General features: G+C 38.3%; 2 protein-coding genes across 2 annotated transcripts in view; one reads left to right on the top strand and one right to left on the bottom strand.

Moving 5' to 3' along the window:
• leo1 (LEO1 homolog, Paf1/RNA polymerase II complex component) overlaps positions 1 to 319 on the bottom strand; it is a 30,944-nt gene extending 30,625 nt beyond the window's left edge. Inside the window, exon 1 of the mRNA XM_061974679.1 lies at positions 197 to 319. Within this exon, the coding sequence (XP_061830663.1) occupies positions 197 to 254 (58 nt within the window). The 5' untranslated portion in view covers positions 255 to 319. The remainder of the gene's footprint in view (positions 1 to 196) is intronic.
• Positions 320 to 5,902: 5,583 nt separating this feature from the next.
• The window catches only part of tmod2 (tropomodulin 2), a 60,817-nt gene continuing 48,115 nt past the window's right edge, over positions 5,903 to 18,604 (top strand). Inside the window, exon 1 of the mRNA XM_061974680.2 lies at positions 5,903 to 6,007. The gene's annotated coding sequence lies outside the window, so the exon portion shown is untranslated. The remainder of the gene's footprint in view (positions 6,008 to 18,604) is intronic.

The raw sequence follows: 18,604 nt of genomic DNA, 5'->3' as shown, positions 1-18,604 counted from the left end.
TTAATACAACTATCTAGTAATTCATGTTAGGACCACATAAATAAATGTATTTAAATGACTTTCAAACAGGATTGCGTTACTTTTCGTTAACTTGGATGGGTCTGGCTAAAGCTAAGACAATGATGAATGCTACACACTTGGATCCTCGCTAACGTCATTAATAAAGTCCATTTAAGGCTGAAAAGGACCTCCGTACCTCGCTGCTCATTGTCGCTGTCGCCATCGCTCCCGAACAACTCGTCCATGTCCGCCATTTTTCTCTCCCTGTCAACTCTCACCTACCGGAAGTGATAGAGTCCGCTTAAAGAGGAAACTTTTCACTTCCGGAATGAAGCTAAAAGGACATGCTGATGATAAAAGGACAGTAGGTGGCGCTAGAGAGCAGAATATTGCTAGTAATGAACTAATTAATGGCCTTGTTGTCCATTCCTTTGAAAATGTAATTGAATAATTTATAATCTGAAAAAATATTTTTTTTTAATTTAAAATATACATTCATAATATAACAATATATGTGTTTTACATTAATTAGTGGCATTGTTGTCAAACATTCACATATACTTTCTTAGGAGGTTCAAGTTTATTCTTTAATACAGTTATTTAATAGAATGATGAAATTGTTATTTTTACCTAATTCAATTAATTATTTTTTTTATTATATTTATTTCAATTATTTTTTTTTTAATATAATTAACTTCTTAGTGATCTTATAAAACAGTACACACATGCATGTACTCAGTTTAATTTAAATAGACAAAATGCATCATTTATAATGTAAAAATATATTTATTATATTAATAAGTCCATTCGTCCATCCATGGATGGATGGAATATTAATAAGTGTCATAGTTCTCCTTTCTATACTTTATCATCCCAACATTCACATGGAGTTTCAATTGTATTTTTTTATACAATTATTTAAGTATTAATTACATTTAATGTAATGTATTTGTATTTAATTTATTTCAGTTATTAATTGCTTAATACAATGAATTTATGTAATCACCTACAAAAACAACTCATATATGCACACGTGTATGTACTCAGTTTAATTTAAATATGTATATTCTGAAAATAGATTATTATATTAATAAGTGTCATCGTTCTCCATTCCTGTACTTTATCATCTCAACATTTACATGTTCCTTTTTAAGAGGTTTGAGTGTATTTTTATTATTTAATTGTGTTTAGTTATATGTATTGGATTTATTTAAATCATTATTTCAAATTATGTATTTATTTTACGCCCTGCGATGAGGTGGCGACTTGTCCAGGGTGTACCCCGCCTTCTGCCCGATTGTAGCTGAGATAGGCTCCAGCGCCCCCCGCGACCCCAAAGGGAATAAGCGGTAGAAAATGGATGGATGGATGGATGGATGGATTTATTTTACAGTTATTTATTTTTATTTAATTGTATTTAGTTATTTTTATTACATTTATTTCAATCATTCCAAATAATTTATTTATTTTTATTTAATTGTGTTAAGTTATTTTTATTACATTTATTTCAATCATTATTTGAAAGTATGTATTTATTTTACAGTTATTTATTTGCATTTAATTGTGTTTAGTTATATGTATTGGATTCATTTAAATCATCATTTTAAATTATGTATTTATTTTACGCCCTGCGATGAGGTGGCGACTTGTCCAGGGTGTACGCCGCCTTCCGCCCGATTGTAGCTGAGATAGGCTCCAGCGCCCCCCGCGACCCCAAAGGGAATAAGCGGTAGAAAATGGATGGATGGATGGATGAACCAAACTAGTCCATTCTGTTTTACAGTATCAATGTTGACATGCTTTTTGAAAGATGAACACCATTTTGTGTGAAACTGACAGCAAAATATATGTTTACGTTTGGTAAATATATACATTTCATTTTCTAAATGATACTTTTGTGAGTGAAAACTCGCTGACATTTCTCAACATAGCAAGAGTTTCTCCGGGATCATTTCCATCCATTTCCTACCGCTTTTTTCCATTTTATTTGCTGTGTTTGTCTGTGATAATGCAGCGATGGTTTAGGTTGAAATTGAAAAAGGAATATTTCAAATACATATATTCATTGGAATGTGCATGTCTATAATGTAACAAAGTATAAAACATTGTGCCTTACAGACATGCATAAACATGAGTTACACACATGAATAAACATGAGTTACAGACATGAATAAACATGAGTTACAGACATGAATAAACATGAGTTACAGACATGAATAAATATGAGTTACAGACATGAATAAATATGAGTTACACACATGAATAAACATGAATTACAGACATGAATAAACATGAGTTACACACATGAATAAACATGAGTTACAGACATGAATACACATGAGTTACAGACATGAATAAACATGAGTTACACACATGAATAAATATGAGTTACAGACATGAATAAACATGAGTTACAGAAGTGGATAAACATGAGTTACAGATGTGAATAAACATGAGTTACACACATGAATAAACATGAGTTACAGACATGAATAAACATGAGTTACAGACGTGAATAAACATGAGTTACACACATGAATAAACAAGAGTTACAGACATGAATAAACATGAGTTACAGACATGAATAAACATGAGTTACAGACGTGGATAAACATGAGTTACAGACGTGAATAAACATGAGTTACAGACGTGGATAAACATGAGTTACACACATGAATAAATATGAGTTACAGACATGAATAAACATGAGTTACACACATGAATAAACATGAGTTACAGACGTGAATAAACATGAGTTACAGACATGAATAAACATGAGTTACATACATGAATAAACATGAGTTACACACATGAATACACATGAGTTACAGACATGAATACACATGAGTTACATACATGAATAACATGAGTTACACACATGAATAAACATGAGTTACACACATGAATAAACATGAGTTACAGACATGAATAAACATGAGTTACACACACACGAATAAACATGAGTTACACACATGAATAAATATGAGTTACAGACATGAATAAACATGAGTTACAGACATGAATAAATATGAGTTACACACATGAATAAACATGAGTTACACACATGAATAAACATGAGTTACACACATGAATACATATGTGTTACAGACATGAATAAACATGAGTTACAGACATGAATAAACATGAGTTACACACATGAATAAACATGAGTTACAGACATGAATAAACATGAGTTACAGACGTGAATAAACACGAGTTACACACATGAATAAACATGAGTTACAGACATGAATAAACATGAGTTACAGACATGAATAAAGATGAATTACAGACATGAATAAACATGAGTTACAGACATGAATAAACATGAGTTACACACATGAATAAACATGAGTTACAGACATGAATAAACATGAGTTACAGACGTGAATAAACACGAGTTACACACATGAATAAACATGAGTTACACACATGAATAAACATGAGTTACAGACGTGAATAAACATGAGTTACACACATGAATAAACATGAGTTACAGACATGAATAAACATGAGTTACAGACATGAATAAACATGAGTTACAGACATAAATCAACATGAGTTACACACATGAATACACATGAATTACACACATGAATAAACATGAATTACAGACATGAATAAACATGAGTTACAGACATGAATAAACATGAGTTACAGACGTGGATAAACATGAGTTACAGACGTGGATAAACATGAGTTACAGACGTGAATAAACATGAGTTACACACATGAATAAACATGAATTACAGACACGAATAAACATGAGTTACACACATGAATAAACATGAGTTACAGACGTGAATAAACATGAGTTACAGACATGAATAAACATGAATTACAGATATGAATAAACATGAGTTACACACATGAATAAACATGAGTTACAGACATGAATAAACATGAGTTACAGACATGAATAAACATGAGTTACAGACATGAATAAACATGAGTTACACACATTAATAAACATGAGTTACACACGTGAATAAATATGAGTTACAGACATGAATAAACATGAGTTAAAGACATGAATAAATATGAGTTACACACATGGATAAACATGAGTTACACACATGAATACATATGAGTTACAGACATGAATAAACATGAGTTACAGACATAAATCAACATGAGTTACACACATGAATACACATGAGTTACAGACGTGAATAAACATGAGTTACAGACATGAATAAACACGAGTTACACACATGAATACACATGAGTTACAGACATGAATAAACATGAGTTACAGACGTGGATAAACATGAGTTACACACATGAATAAACATGAGTTACACACATGAATAAACATGAGTTACAGACGTGAATAAACATGAATTACAGACATGAATAAACATGAGTTACAGACATGAATAAACATGAGTTACAGACATGAATAAACATGAGTTACACACATGAATAAACATGAGTTACAGACGTGAATAAACATGAATTACAGACATGAATAAACATGAGTTACATACATGAATAAACATGAATTACAGACATGAATAAACATGAGTTACAGACATGAATAAACATGAGTTACAGACATGAATAAATATGAGTTACAGACATGAATAAACATGAGTTACACACATGAATAAACATGAGTTACAGACGTGAATAAACATGAATTACAGACATGAATAAACATGAGTTACACACATGAATAAACATGAGTTACAGACATGAATAAACATGAGTTACACACATGAATAAACATGAATTACAGACATGAATAAACATGAGTTACACACATGAATAAACATGAGTTACAGACATGAATACACATGAGTTACACACACGAATAAACATGAATTACAGACATGAATAAACATGAGTTACAGACATGAATAAACATGAATTACAGACATGAATAAACATGAGTTACAGACGTGAATAAACATGAGTTACAGACATGAATAAACAGGAGTTACAGACGTGAATAAACATGAGTTACACACATGAATAAACATGAATTACAGACATGAATAAACATGAGTTACACACATGAATAAACATGAGTTACAGACGTGAATAAACATGAGTTACACACATGAATAAACATGAGTTACAGACGTGAATAAACATGAGTTACACACATGAATAAACATGAGTTACAGACGTGAATAAACATGAGTTACACACATGAATAAACATGAGTTACACACATGAATACATATGAGTTACACACATGAATAAACATGAGTTACACCCATGAATACACATGAGTTACAGACATGAATAAACATGAGTTACACACATGAATAAACATGAGTTACACACATGAATAAACATGAGTTACAGACATGAATAAACATGAGTTACACACATGAATAAATATGAGTTATAGACATGAATAAACATGAGTTACACACATGAATAAACATGAGTTACACACATGAATACATGAGTTACAGACATGAATAAACATGAATTACAGATATGAATAAACATGAGTTACACACATGAATAAACATGAGTTACACACATGAATAAACATGAATTACACACATGAATAAACATGAATTATAGACATGAATAAACATGAATCCAGCAACAACACAGTCATATTACTCTAACTAATCTAGTATATGTTATTATGGTATAGTTTCTTAATAACATGTATGATATATTTGAATTGGTTTCCATGAAATATAAATGTTTAGTTTTCTGTCAAAAGTCAAAAGGTCATGGATGTTTAATTCTAAAACCATCGTCATGATTGATGGAATTTGTTATTTTGTAGTTTTTTGTCCTCAGCTCACTTCCGCCCTGCTTGCACAACATTGATTTTGCCCTAAGTGGGCGGGCCCTTCTACGCTATTGGCTAACACTCGTGCGAGCTCGATGCTTATTGGCTGCAAGCGCACGTCAGTCAGTCAATATGCGGCACTGGGCGTCACCGCCCGTCTTAGTTCCGAACCAAGCAGTGAAAACATCGTCTTCTTCTCCTCACGGAAGTCCGGCCAACATTGACTTTATTCCACATCCTCGGGTAAGTTATTCACAAAGATGTGCGTGGCTTGAAAAGTTCATACTTTTTCTTGTACCCTCGTTCTATATTTCTATCCAATGCCATTTGTATGTGAGCCTCCAGCTGGACGAGCTAGCTTTAGCATCAGTCTTAGCCTGCTAGCTTTAGCATCAATCTTAGCCTGCTAGCTAGCTGCAGATTCTCCTGCAAATGTTCTCATTGATGACTTTTATCTCCATCTTTGCCTTAATGGATCATCATAAAGGAGGAGATAGATGGCCTAACCCTACACAGCACAAGCATTGACTTGCATGTAGAAGACAATCAAACAATATTTCATCTACAACATAAAGGTTAACTTGCATGTAGAATAGAAAATACATCATTTCATTTACAACCAGAGGTGGGTAGAGTAGCCAGAAATTGTACTCAAGTAAGAGTACTGTTACTTTAGAGATTTATTACTCAAGTAAAAGTAAGGAGTAGTCACCCAAATATTTACTTGAGTAAAAGTAAAAAGTATGTTGTGAAAAAACTACTCAAGTACTGAGTAACTGATGAGTAACATACACACACATATCATATATATATATATATATATATATATATATATATATATATATATATATATATATATATATATATATATATATATATATACATGTATGTGTGGGAAAAAATCACAAGACTATTTCATCTCTACAGGCCTGTTTCATGAGGGGGGGGTACCCTCAATCGTCAGGAGATTTTAATGGGAGCATTCGCATACCATGGTTTATATAGGGCACAGAGTGGGTGGGTACAGGCTGGCCTAGGGGCGTGGTGATTGGCTCATGTGTTACCTAGGAGGTGTTTCCGTCTATGGCGGCATGCTGTTACAATTTCGCTGCGCTTGTTGAGGGATGACAGGTCTGGACGGTAAATAATAAACAGTTTCTCTTTCAAGCATAGGTTGCATCTTTTATTACCACTATTGTAAGGTGTGCTGGATGCAAGAATTTGCCATGTTATTGAATATTCAACATTATTGTCTTTGAGGTCCCAAATGTGTTTGCTGAGTTCTGTGGTATTTCGCAGGTTTTTGTTCCTGAAAGTAGCCTTGTGATTGTTCCATCTGGTTTTGAATTCTCCCTCGGTTAATCCTACATATGTGTCGGATGTGTTAATGTCCTTGCGTATTACCTTAGATTGGTAGACAACTGATGTTTGTAAGCACCCCCCGTTGAGAGGGCAATCAGGTTTCTTTCGACAATTACATCCTTTGTTGGTTTTGGAGTCGTTCTGTCTGAGGGCCGACGGCTCATTTGCAATTGTTTTGTTGTGGTTTGAGATGATTTGTCGTATATTGTTCATGCAGCTGTAGCTCAATTTGATGTTGTTCTTGTTGAATACTTTTCTTAGGATGTTGTCTTTGGGAAAGTGTTTGTCAATCAGATTGAGGAATTTGTGTCCAATGTTCGTTGAGACGTTTTTGCTGTATGGGGGGTTGTACCAGATGATGTCGTTCCGTTTTCTGTTCTTTTTTGGCTGGTTTCCTGGCGTGGGTTCATAGGTGAGGGTGAAATTGTGTCCGCTTTCATCAAGGGCTTTTTGGTACGGGGGGGTTGCTTGGTCAAATTCAGCTTTGCTAGATGACAGCATCGATAGCCTTTTATTGATTCCGGTAGGTATTCTTTTCGTGGTGGTGGGTGGATGGTTGCTGTCATGGTGCACGTATTGGAGTGTTGTGTTGGGTTTCGTGAATGGTTGGTAGCTGTTATTTCTCAGGTTGAAAGTGTGTGTATATATATATATACACACACTTATATATATACACACAGACATTTATATATATATATATACATATACATATATATATATACACACACATATATACAGTATATAATTTATATTTATTTATTTTGCCGTTTTTGTTTACATGTTAAAGGTGTTTTAATGAATATACATGCATGTTTAACACATATAGATTCCTTTCTTTCATGAAGACAAGAATATAAGTTGGTGTATTACCTGATTCTGATGACTTGCATTGATTGTAATCAGACAGTAGTGCTGATAGCGTCCACGTTTTCAAATGGAGGAGAAAAAAAGTTCCTCCTTTCTGTCTAATACCACATGAAAGTGGTTGGGTTTTGGCAAAGTGGTTGGGTTTTGGCATCTTATTTGTCCAGCTTCCATATTCGTTTTTATACACTTTACAAGAAATACATTGGCGGCAAACTCCGTAGCTTGCTAGCTTGTTTGTGCTGGCTTTCGGAGACTCTTGTTTTGAAAGCGCAGGCGCGATGGAGCGGCACTTTTATTGTGAAAACAGGAACTGTGCAGTCAGTCTTTAGGCTTTTGACGGGATGTACGGTTGAAATAAAAAAAAGGGTCTTTTTTCCTTCACACTTTTGATTGATTGATTGAAACTTGTATTAGTAGATTGCACAGTACAGTACATATTCCGTACGATTGACCACTAAATGGTAACACCCCAATAAGTTTTTCAACTTGTTTAAGTCAGGTCATGTGACCGCCTGGCTCTGTTTGATTGGTCCAACGTCACCAGTGACTGCATCTGATTGGTGGAACGGAGTGAACGTCACCAGTGACTGTATTTGTTGAAACGCAGGCACTATGAAGGTCTGTCTGACAGACCAAAACAAACAAAGCGTGCATTAACAGATCGATAAAAATTAGTAGCGAGTAGCGAGCTGAATGTAGATAAAAGTAGCGGAGTAAAAGTAGCGTTTCTTCTCTATAAATATACTCAAGTAAAAGTAAAAGTATGTTGCATTAAAACTACTCTTAGAAGTACAATTTATCCCAAAAGTTACTCAAGTAGATGTAACGGAGTAAATGTAGCGCGTTATTACCCACCTCTGTTTACAACATAATGGTTCATTTGCATGTAGAATAAATCAACACAACTAGCATGTAGAATAAATCAACACAACTAGCATGTAGAATAAATCAACACAACTGGCTTGTAGAATAAATCAACACAACTGGCTTGTAGAATAAATCAACACAACTTGCATGTAGAATAAATCAACACAACTGGCTTGTAGAATAAATCAACACAACTTGCATGTAGAATAAATCAACACAACTGGCTTGTAGAATAAATCAACACGACTTGCATGTAGAATAAATCAACACAACTGGCTTGTAGAATAAATCAACACAACTTGCATGTAGAATAAATCAACACAACTGGCTTGTAGAATAAATCAACACAACTGGCTTGTAGAATAAATCAACACAACTAGCATGTAGAATAAATCAACACAACTTGCATGTAGAATAAATCAACACGACTTGCATGTAGAATAAATCAACACAACTGGCTTGTAGAATAAATCAACACAACTTGCATGTAGAATAAATCAACACAACTGGCTTGTAGAATAAATCAACGCAACTAGCATGTAGACTAAATCAACACAACTGGCTTGTAGAATAAATCAACACAACTAGCATGTAGAATAAATCAACACAACTAGCATGTAGAATAAATCAACACAACTGGCTTGTAGAATAAATCAACACAACTTGCATGTAGAATAAATCAACACAACTGGCTTGTAGAATAAATCAACACAACTGGCTTGTAGAATAAATCAACACAACTAGCATGTAGAATAAATCAACACAACTTGCATGTAGAATAAATCAACACGACTTGCATGTAGAATAAATCAACACAACTTGCATGTAGAATAAATCAACACAACTGGCATGTAGAATTAATCAACACAACTAGCATGTAGAATAAATCAACACAACTTGCATGTAGAATAAATCAACACAACTTGCATGTAGACTAAATCAACACAACTGGCTTGTAGAATAAATCAACACAACTTGCATGTAGAATACAGTTTAGCATCATGTTAACAATGCACCCAGCTATTCTGCTATTTGACGGTAAATAGGGTGTATCCACGTATCTGATTGAATTTCAGGTAGTGTGTTTTGTAAACACGGTTGTTTTGTAAATACACCAGTTTTGTAAACACAGCAGTTTTGTAAACACATACGCACAAGTTTTGTACACACACACACACACACACAAGTTTTGTAAACACACCAGTTTTGTGAACATACCAATTTTGTAAACATACCAGTTTTGTGAACACAGCAGTTTTGTGAACACAGCAGTTTTGTGAACACAGCAGTTTTGTAAACATACCAGTTTTGTAAACACAGCAGTTTGGTGAACACAGCAGTTTTGTAAATACAGCAGTTTTGTAAACACAGCAGTTTTGTGAACACACCAGTTTGGTGAACACACCAGTTTGGTGAACACAGCAGTTTTGTAAACACAGCAGTTTTGTAAACACAGCAGTTTTGTGAACACACCAGTTTGGTGAACACACCAGTTTGGTGAACACACCAGTTTGGTAAACACACCAGTTTTGTGAACACAGTTGTTTTGTAAATACACCAGTTTTGTAAACACAGCAGTTTTGTAAACACATACGCACAAGTTTTGTAAACACACACACACACACACACACACACACACACACACACACACACACACACACACACACACACACACACACACACACACACACACACACAAGTTTTGTAAACACACCAGTTTTGTGAACATACCAATTTTGTAAACATACCAGTTTTGTGAACACAGCAGTTTTGTGAACACACCAGTTTGGTGAACATACCAGTTTTGTAAACACAGCAGTTTTGTTAACACAGCAGTTTTGTGAACACACCAGTTTGGTGAACACACCAGTTTGGTGAACACACCAGTTTGGTGAACACACCAGTTTTGTGAACACACCAGTTTTGTAAACACATACGCACAAGTTTTGTAAACACACACACACACACACACACACACACACACACACACACACACACACACACACACACACACACACACACACACACACACAAGTTTTGTAAACACACCAGTTTTGTGAACATACCAATTTTGTAAACATACCAGTTTTGTGAACACAGCAGTTTTGTGAACACACCAGTTTTGTAAACACAGCAGTTTTGTTAACACAGCAGTTTTGTGAACATACCAATTTTGTGAACACACCAGTTTTGTAAACACAGCAGTTTTGTAAGCACACCAGTTTTGTGAACATACCAATTTTGTAAACATACCAGTTTTGTGAACACAGCAGTTTTGTGAACACACCAGTTTTGTAAACACAGCAGTTTTGTTAACACAGCAGTTTTGTGAACACACCAGTTTGGTAAACACACCAGTTTGGTAAACACACCAGTTTTGTGAACATACCAATTTTGTAAACATACCAGTTTTGTGAACACAGCAGTTTTGTGAACACACCAGTTTTGTGAACACAGCAGTTTTGTTAACACAGCAGTTTTGTGAACACACCAGTTTGGTAAACACACCAGTTTGGTAAACACACCAGTTTTGTAAACACACCAGTTTTGTGTGCTGTAATGTTTTGGCAATTTAAAGGTGCACTGTGGCCCTTCCATCAACACATATCTGGAATAAATGGTGTGTGTTAGCACACAAATACACTTTATTGAGTAATAATAATAATAAAAATAAAAGGTGTATATTACACGTCATCTTAGCAGTGTTATTGAGTATAATAATAATAATACAAATTAAAAGGTGTGTATTACACGTCATCTTAGCAGTGTTATTGAGTAATAATAATAAAAGATGTGTATTACACATCATCTTAGCAGTGTTATTGAGTAATAATAATAAAAGATGTGTATTACACGTCATCTTAGCAGTGTTATTGAGTAATAATAATATTAAAAAAATATTACACATCATCTTAGCAGTGTTATTGAGTAATAATAATAATAATAATAATAAAAGGTGTGTATTACACATCATCTTAGCAGTGTTATTGAGTAATAATAATAATAAAAAGTGTTCTTGGACATGGACACAGTTGCAGCGTAGATGTTGTGTGTTGGCAGTGATGACTTTAGGGCAGGGGTCCCCAAACCTTTTGACTCGGGGGCCGCATTGGGTTAAAAAAATTTGGCCGGGGGCCGGGCTGTGTATATATATATATATATATATATTAGAGATGCGCGGTTTGCGGGCACAACCGCGGAGTCCGCGGATCGGGCGGATGAAATTAAAAAAAATTAGATTTTATCCGCGGGTCAGGTCGGGTCGGGTCGGGTCGGGTCGGGTCGGGCGGTTGAAATAAAAAAAATTAGATTTTAAATAGATTCAGGCGGGTGGCAGTTAAACCAATTGGTAAATATATATACATAGTTAAATGTTGTTACCCACATACGAAAAACGAGCAGGCACCTGCAGCATATGCCACAACAGAAGAAAGAAAAAAAAAAGAGATGGACACTTTTACGGAGCGGAGAAGGGACGCCTCGCCGGGGTCCGGGACCGAGGCCCCTTCCCCCGAGAGGGCCCCACCGGGAGCCGTAGCTGAGGTGATCCGCGAGAAGGGCCCGACGCACGTCCAGGGTCACCACCGCGCCCACCGCACCGACACCCCACCTCGTCCGCCTTCGCCGCGGCCGGCGTCACGCGCAGCAGGTAAGCAGCTTACCTGCCCGCCACCCCCGTGGCCGGGGGCTCGTAACAGGGGTCACTACGCGCGCTCCGCCCGCGCAGCTTACCTGCCCGCCACCCCTGTTGCCGGGGGAGCGTAACAGGGGTCACTCCGCGCGTAGTGCGCTCACGAAAGGGGTGGGGCTCACCCTGGTGAGCCGAGTGGGCCACTTTTGGTAAGCAGAACTGGCGCTGCGGGATGAACCGAACGCCGGGTCAAGGCGCCCGATGCCGACGCTCATCAGACCCCAGAAAAGGTGTTGGTTGATATAGACAGCAGGACGGTGGCCATGGAAGTCGGAACCCGCTAAGGAGTGTGTAACAACCCACCTGCCGAATCAACTAGCCCTGAAAATGGATGGCGCTGGAGCGTCGGGCCCATACCCGGCCGTCGCCGGCAGCGAGACGCGCTTGGAGGTGCGCTCAGCGCGGCTCCCATATGATTGCGCACTGGTGAGCGTCTGGGTCGTGACAGCGTGGCACGCGAATGTCTGTGCTGCATTGGATCAGTCTCCTTTCTTTAACAGGCAAAAGCTTTATAACCTCACTAATGCCTTGCATCGTCTATATTAGATATATAACAACGGGCGGGTGCGGTTCTGATCAAATGTTACATCGGGTGGATGGCGGATGGTTGACGACTTTCTGATGCGGTTGCGGATGAAATAATTGCCTATCCGCGCATCTCTATTAGTTATTATGATGTACACAATGTGTGTAACATGAAGTAGATGTTAGTTATTATGATGTACACAATGTGTGTAACATGAAGTAGATGTTAGTTATTATGATGTACACAATGTGTGTAACATGAAGTAGATGTTAGTTATTATGATGTACACAATTCACAGATGTTTTACCAATATTCACAGGAAATTTGCAATATTTTGAAAAAACATCTGCTAATTTAAACACAACACCAAACATTATGTCACTGCTGGTCCCACCTTTCCTAAAACATCATGTTCAAAAAACAACCTAAAGCCTTGTCCAGATGTTTACAGATATAAAATATTGATGTTGATGAACATCAATTAACATTGATGTTCATCAACATTTAACATTGTCATGTTATTGATGGGAAAATTCATTTTTAGACAATATAATTTGCCTGAGCTGCTAGGAGACACCGAGAGTAACAAGCAGTATAAAATGGATTAGAAAGGAAAAATAAAATTACTAAAAAATAAAAAATATTAAAACCCTTTTTTTTTTTTAACTTGGGACTTCCCGTGGTCCGGATTTTGGAAGCTGGGGGGCCGGATCCGCCCCGCGGGCCGTAGTTTGGGGACCCTGCTTTAGGGTGTGGCTGCTAGCGTAGAAACGCTGTGAGATGGCAATTGTCCCCTGAAGAAAGAAATATGCATGCTGACATCACACCTGCTGCAGTGTTGTGACAACTGTTGTGTAGTCAATGTGACAACTGCTGTGTAGTCAATGTGACAACTGCTGTGTAGTCAATGTGACAACTGCTGTGTAGTCAATGTGACAACTGCTGTGTAGTCAATGTGACAACTGCTGTGTAGTCAATGTGACAACTGCTGTGTAGTCAATGTGACAACTGCCGATCAGTCCCACAAACATGCGGCCCGTGGACCCGATCAGTCCCACAAACATGTGGCCCGTGGACCCGATCAGTCCCACAAACATGCGGCCCGTGGACCCGATCAGTCCCACAAACATGTGGCCCGTGGACCCGATCAGTCCCACAAACATGTGGCCCGTGGACCCGATCAGTCCCACAAACATGTGGCCCGTGGACCCGATCAGTCCCACAAACATGTGGCCCGTGGACCCGATCAGTCCCACAAACATGTGGCCCGTGGACCCGATCAGTCCCACAAACATGTGGCCCGTGGACCCGATCAGTCCCACAAACATGTGGCCCGTGGACCCGATCAGTCCCACAAACATGTGGCCCGTGGACCCGATCAGTCCCACAAACATGTGGCCCGTGGACCCGATCAGTCCCACAAACATGTGGCCCGTGGACCCGATCAGTCCCACAAACATGTGGCCCGTGGACCCGATCAGTCCCACAAACATGTGGCCCGTGGACCCGATGAGTCCCACAAACATGTGGCCCCTGGACCCGATCAGTCCCACAAACATGTGGCCCGTGGACGGGATCAGTCCCACAAACATGCGGCCCGTGGACCCGATCAGTCCCACAAACATGTGGCCCGTGGACCCGATCAGTCCCACAAACATGTGGCCCGTGGACCTGATCAGTCCCACAAACATGTGGCCCGTGGACCCGATTAGTCCCACAAACATATGGCCCGTGGACCCGATCAGTCCCACAAACATGCGGCCCGTGGACCCGATGAGTCCCACAAACACGTGGCCCCTGGAGCCGATGAGTCCCACAAACATGTGGCCCGTGGACCCGATCAGTCCCACAAACATGTGGCCCGTGGACCCGATCAGTCCCACAAACATGTGGCCCGTGGACCCGATCAGTCCCACAAACGGGGTGGATCCGGTCCCTGAGGTGAGTTTGCAAAGTGTAAACTTGAGCTGCATGTTGTTCTAAATGTGTCCACTGGATGTCACCATAGCAATTCTGTTAGGCAAGCAAATAGTTTCTACCAAGCAAGGTAAAGGGGGGCTGCCACTCCTCCTCCTCGACCCAAAGGGGAGTAAAATAAAGACTTAAAATGCTGCATGAGACAAATTGATACAGTTGTGTGTAGTGGTGTGTGTTTCCATTAAGTAGTGGTGTGTGTCTCCAGTGTGTAGTGGTGTTTGTCACTAGTGTGCATCTTGGACACACAATCATGTGAGTTATTTGAAGAAACACCCCACTCACTTCCTGCCATTTCTTCTGCAAGAACATTACTGATGTAGTTCTAACACATAGTTGTATTACTCTTACAGTGTCAAATATATCAGTACTGATGTAGTTCTAACACATAGCTGTATTACTCCTAAAGTGTCAAATATATCAGTACTGATGTAGTTCTACAACATAGTTGTATTACTCTTACAGTGTCAAATATATCAGTACTGATGTAGTTCTAACACATAGCTGTATTACTCCTAAAGTGTCAAAGATATCAGTACTGATGTAGTTCTACCACATAGCTGTATTACTCCTAAAGTGTCAAATATATCAGTACCGATGTAGTTCTACAACATAGTTGTATTACTCTTAAAGTGTCAAATATATCAGTACTGATGTAGTTCTACCACATAGCTGTATTACTCCTAAAGTGTCAAATATATCAGTACCGATGTAGTTCTACAACATAGTTGTATTACTCTTACAGTGTCAAATATATCAGTACTGATGTAGTTCTAACACATAGTTGTATTACTCTTACAGTGTCAAATATATCAGTACTGATGTAGTTCTAACACATAGTTGTATTACTCTTACAGTGTCAAATATATCAGTACTGATGTAGTTCTAACACATAGTTGTATTACACTTACAGTGTCAAAGATATCAGTACTGATGTAGTTCTACAACATAGTTGTATTACTCTTACAGTGTCAAATATATCAGTAGTGATGTAGTTCTACAACATAGATGTAATTCTACAACATAGATGTATTACTCCCACTGTGTCAAAGATAGCAGTACTGATGTAGTTCTACAACATTTATTATTATTAGCCTTTATTTAACCAGGTAAAATCCTATTGAGATCAAAGATCTCTTTTCCAAGGGAGACCTGGCCAAGAGGGCAGCAGCAAGGTTACATTAAAAACAGTAAACAAATACATAAAACATCACATTTACAACATTAAAACTTGCTCACATGACACATGTGCATACAGACAAGGTAGACTGCAGTCCTTTCACAGAAGCTTTAAACTCATTCAACGTAACTAGGGTTTGAAGTTTAATATTCGATTGTAGCATATTCCAAGCCTTCGCTGCTGAAAACCTAAATGCTTTCTTGCCCAGTTCAGTTCTTACTTTGGGGACGACAAATTGCAGAACATTCATTGAACGAAGATTGTGACTTCCTTGTTTCTTTGTTAAAAGACAAGACAGATAGGATGGAGTGATACCCAGAATGCTTTTGAAGATGAAAACATACCAATGATTGAGGCGTCGAGCACATAAAGATGTCCAGTTAACCATTGAGTATAATACTCTTGATCTTAGCGCTGCTTTCGATACTGTCGATCATAATATTTTATTAGAGCGTATCAAAACACGTATTGGTATGTCAGACTTAGCTTTGTCGTGGTTTAACTCTTATCTTACTGACAGGATGCAGTGCGTCTCCCATAATAATGTGACCTCGGACTATGTTAAGGTAACGTGCGGAGTTCCTCAGGGTTCGGTTCTTGGCCCTGCACTCTTTAGTATTTACATGCTGCCGCTAGGCGACATCATACGCAAATACGGTGTTAGCTTTCATTGTTATGCTGATGACAGCCAACTCTACATGCCCCTAAAGCTGACCAACACGCCGGATTGTAGTCAGCTGGAGGCGTGTCTTAATGAAATTAAACAATGGATGTCCGCTAACTTCTTGCAACTCAACGCCAAGAAAACGGAAATGCTGATTATCGGTCCTGCTAAACACCGACATTTATTTAATAATACCACCTTAACATTTGACAACCAAACAATTACACAAGGCGAATCAGTAAAGAATCTGGGTATTATCTTCCACCCAACTCTCTCGTTTGAGTCACACATTAAGAGTGTTACTAAAACGGCCTTCTTTCATCTCCGTAATATCGCTAAAATTCGTTCTATTTTATCCACTAGCGACGCTGAGATCATTATTCATGCGTTCGTTACGTCTCGTCTCGACTACTGTAACGTATTATTTTCGGGTCTCCCTATGTCTAGCATTAAAAGATTACAGTTGGTACAAAATGCGGCTGCTAGACTTTTGACAAGAACAAGAAAGTTTGATCATATTACGCCTATACTGTATATACACCTTTATATACATATATACTTATATATATATATACCTATACTGGCTCACCTGCACTGGCTTCCTGTGCACTTAAGATGTGACTTTAAGGTTTTACTACTTACGTATAAAATACTACACGGTCTAGCTCCGTCCTATCTTGTCGATTGCATTGTACCATATGTCCCGGCAAGAAATCTGCGTTCATAGAACTCCGGCTTATTAGTGATTCCCAGAGCCCAAAAAAAGTCTGCGGGCTATAGAGCGTTTTCTATTGGGGCTCCAGTACTATGGAATGCCCTCCCGGTAACAATTAGAGATGCTACCTCAGTAGAAGCATTTAAGTCCCATCTTAAAACTCATTTGTATACTCTAGCCTTTAAATAGCCCCCCTGTTAGACCAGTTGATCTGCCGTTTCTTTTCTTCTCTCCTCTGCTCCCCTCTATCCCTTGTGGAGGGGGGGTGGGCACAGGTCCGGTGGCCATGGATGAAGTGCTGGCTGTCCAGAGTCGGGACCCGGGGTGGACCGCTCGCCTGTGCATTGGCTGGGAACATCTCTGCGCTGCTGACCCGTCTCCGCTCGGGATGGTGTCCTGCTGGCCCCACTATGGACTGGACTCTTACTATTATGTTGGATCCACTATGGACTGGACTCTCACAATATTATGTCAGACCCACTCGACATCCATTGCTTTCGGTCTCCACTAGAGGGGGGGGGGATTACCCACATATGCGGTCCTCTCCAAGGTTTCTCATAGTCATTCACATCGACGTCCCACTGGGGTGAGTTTTTCCTTGCCCTTATGTGGGCTTTGTACCGAGGATGTCGTTGTGGCTTGTGCAGCCCTTTGAGACACTTGTGATTTAGGGCTATATAAATAAACATTGATTGATTGATGATTGAACACACAATGGTGAGTAAGTTGGTGATGAATGTCAGTGCCCCGTGGTACACACTATCCAGCTTGTGGAGACAACCAGCAGTAACATTCATGTACAACACATCTCCATAGTCAATAACAGGTCAAAAGGTTGTTTCCACCAATTTCTGTTTCACAGTAAAAGAAAAGCAAGACTTGTTTCTATAATAAAATCCCAGTAAAAGTTTCAGTTTTTTTTTTACAACATACTGAATGTGCTCCTTAAAACTCAAGTGGTCATCAATTAAAAATTCTAAATATTTAAAAGCAG

The sequence above is a fragment of the Nerophis lumbriciformis genome, linkage group LG15, assembly GCF_033978685.3.
Source record: "Nerophis lumbriciformis linkage group LG15, RoL_Nlum_v2.1, whole genome shotgun sequence".
NCBI classification, from domain to species: domain Eukaryota; kingdom Metazoa; phylum Chordata; class Actinopteri; order Syngnathiformes; family Syngnathidae; genus Nerophis; species Nerophis lumbriciformis.
Note: the sequence above shows the minus strand (reverse complement) of the source record. Positions and strands in the feature narration are given on the sequence as shown.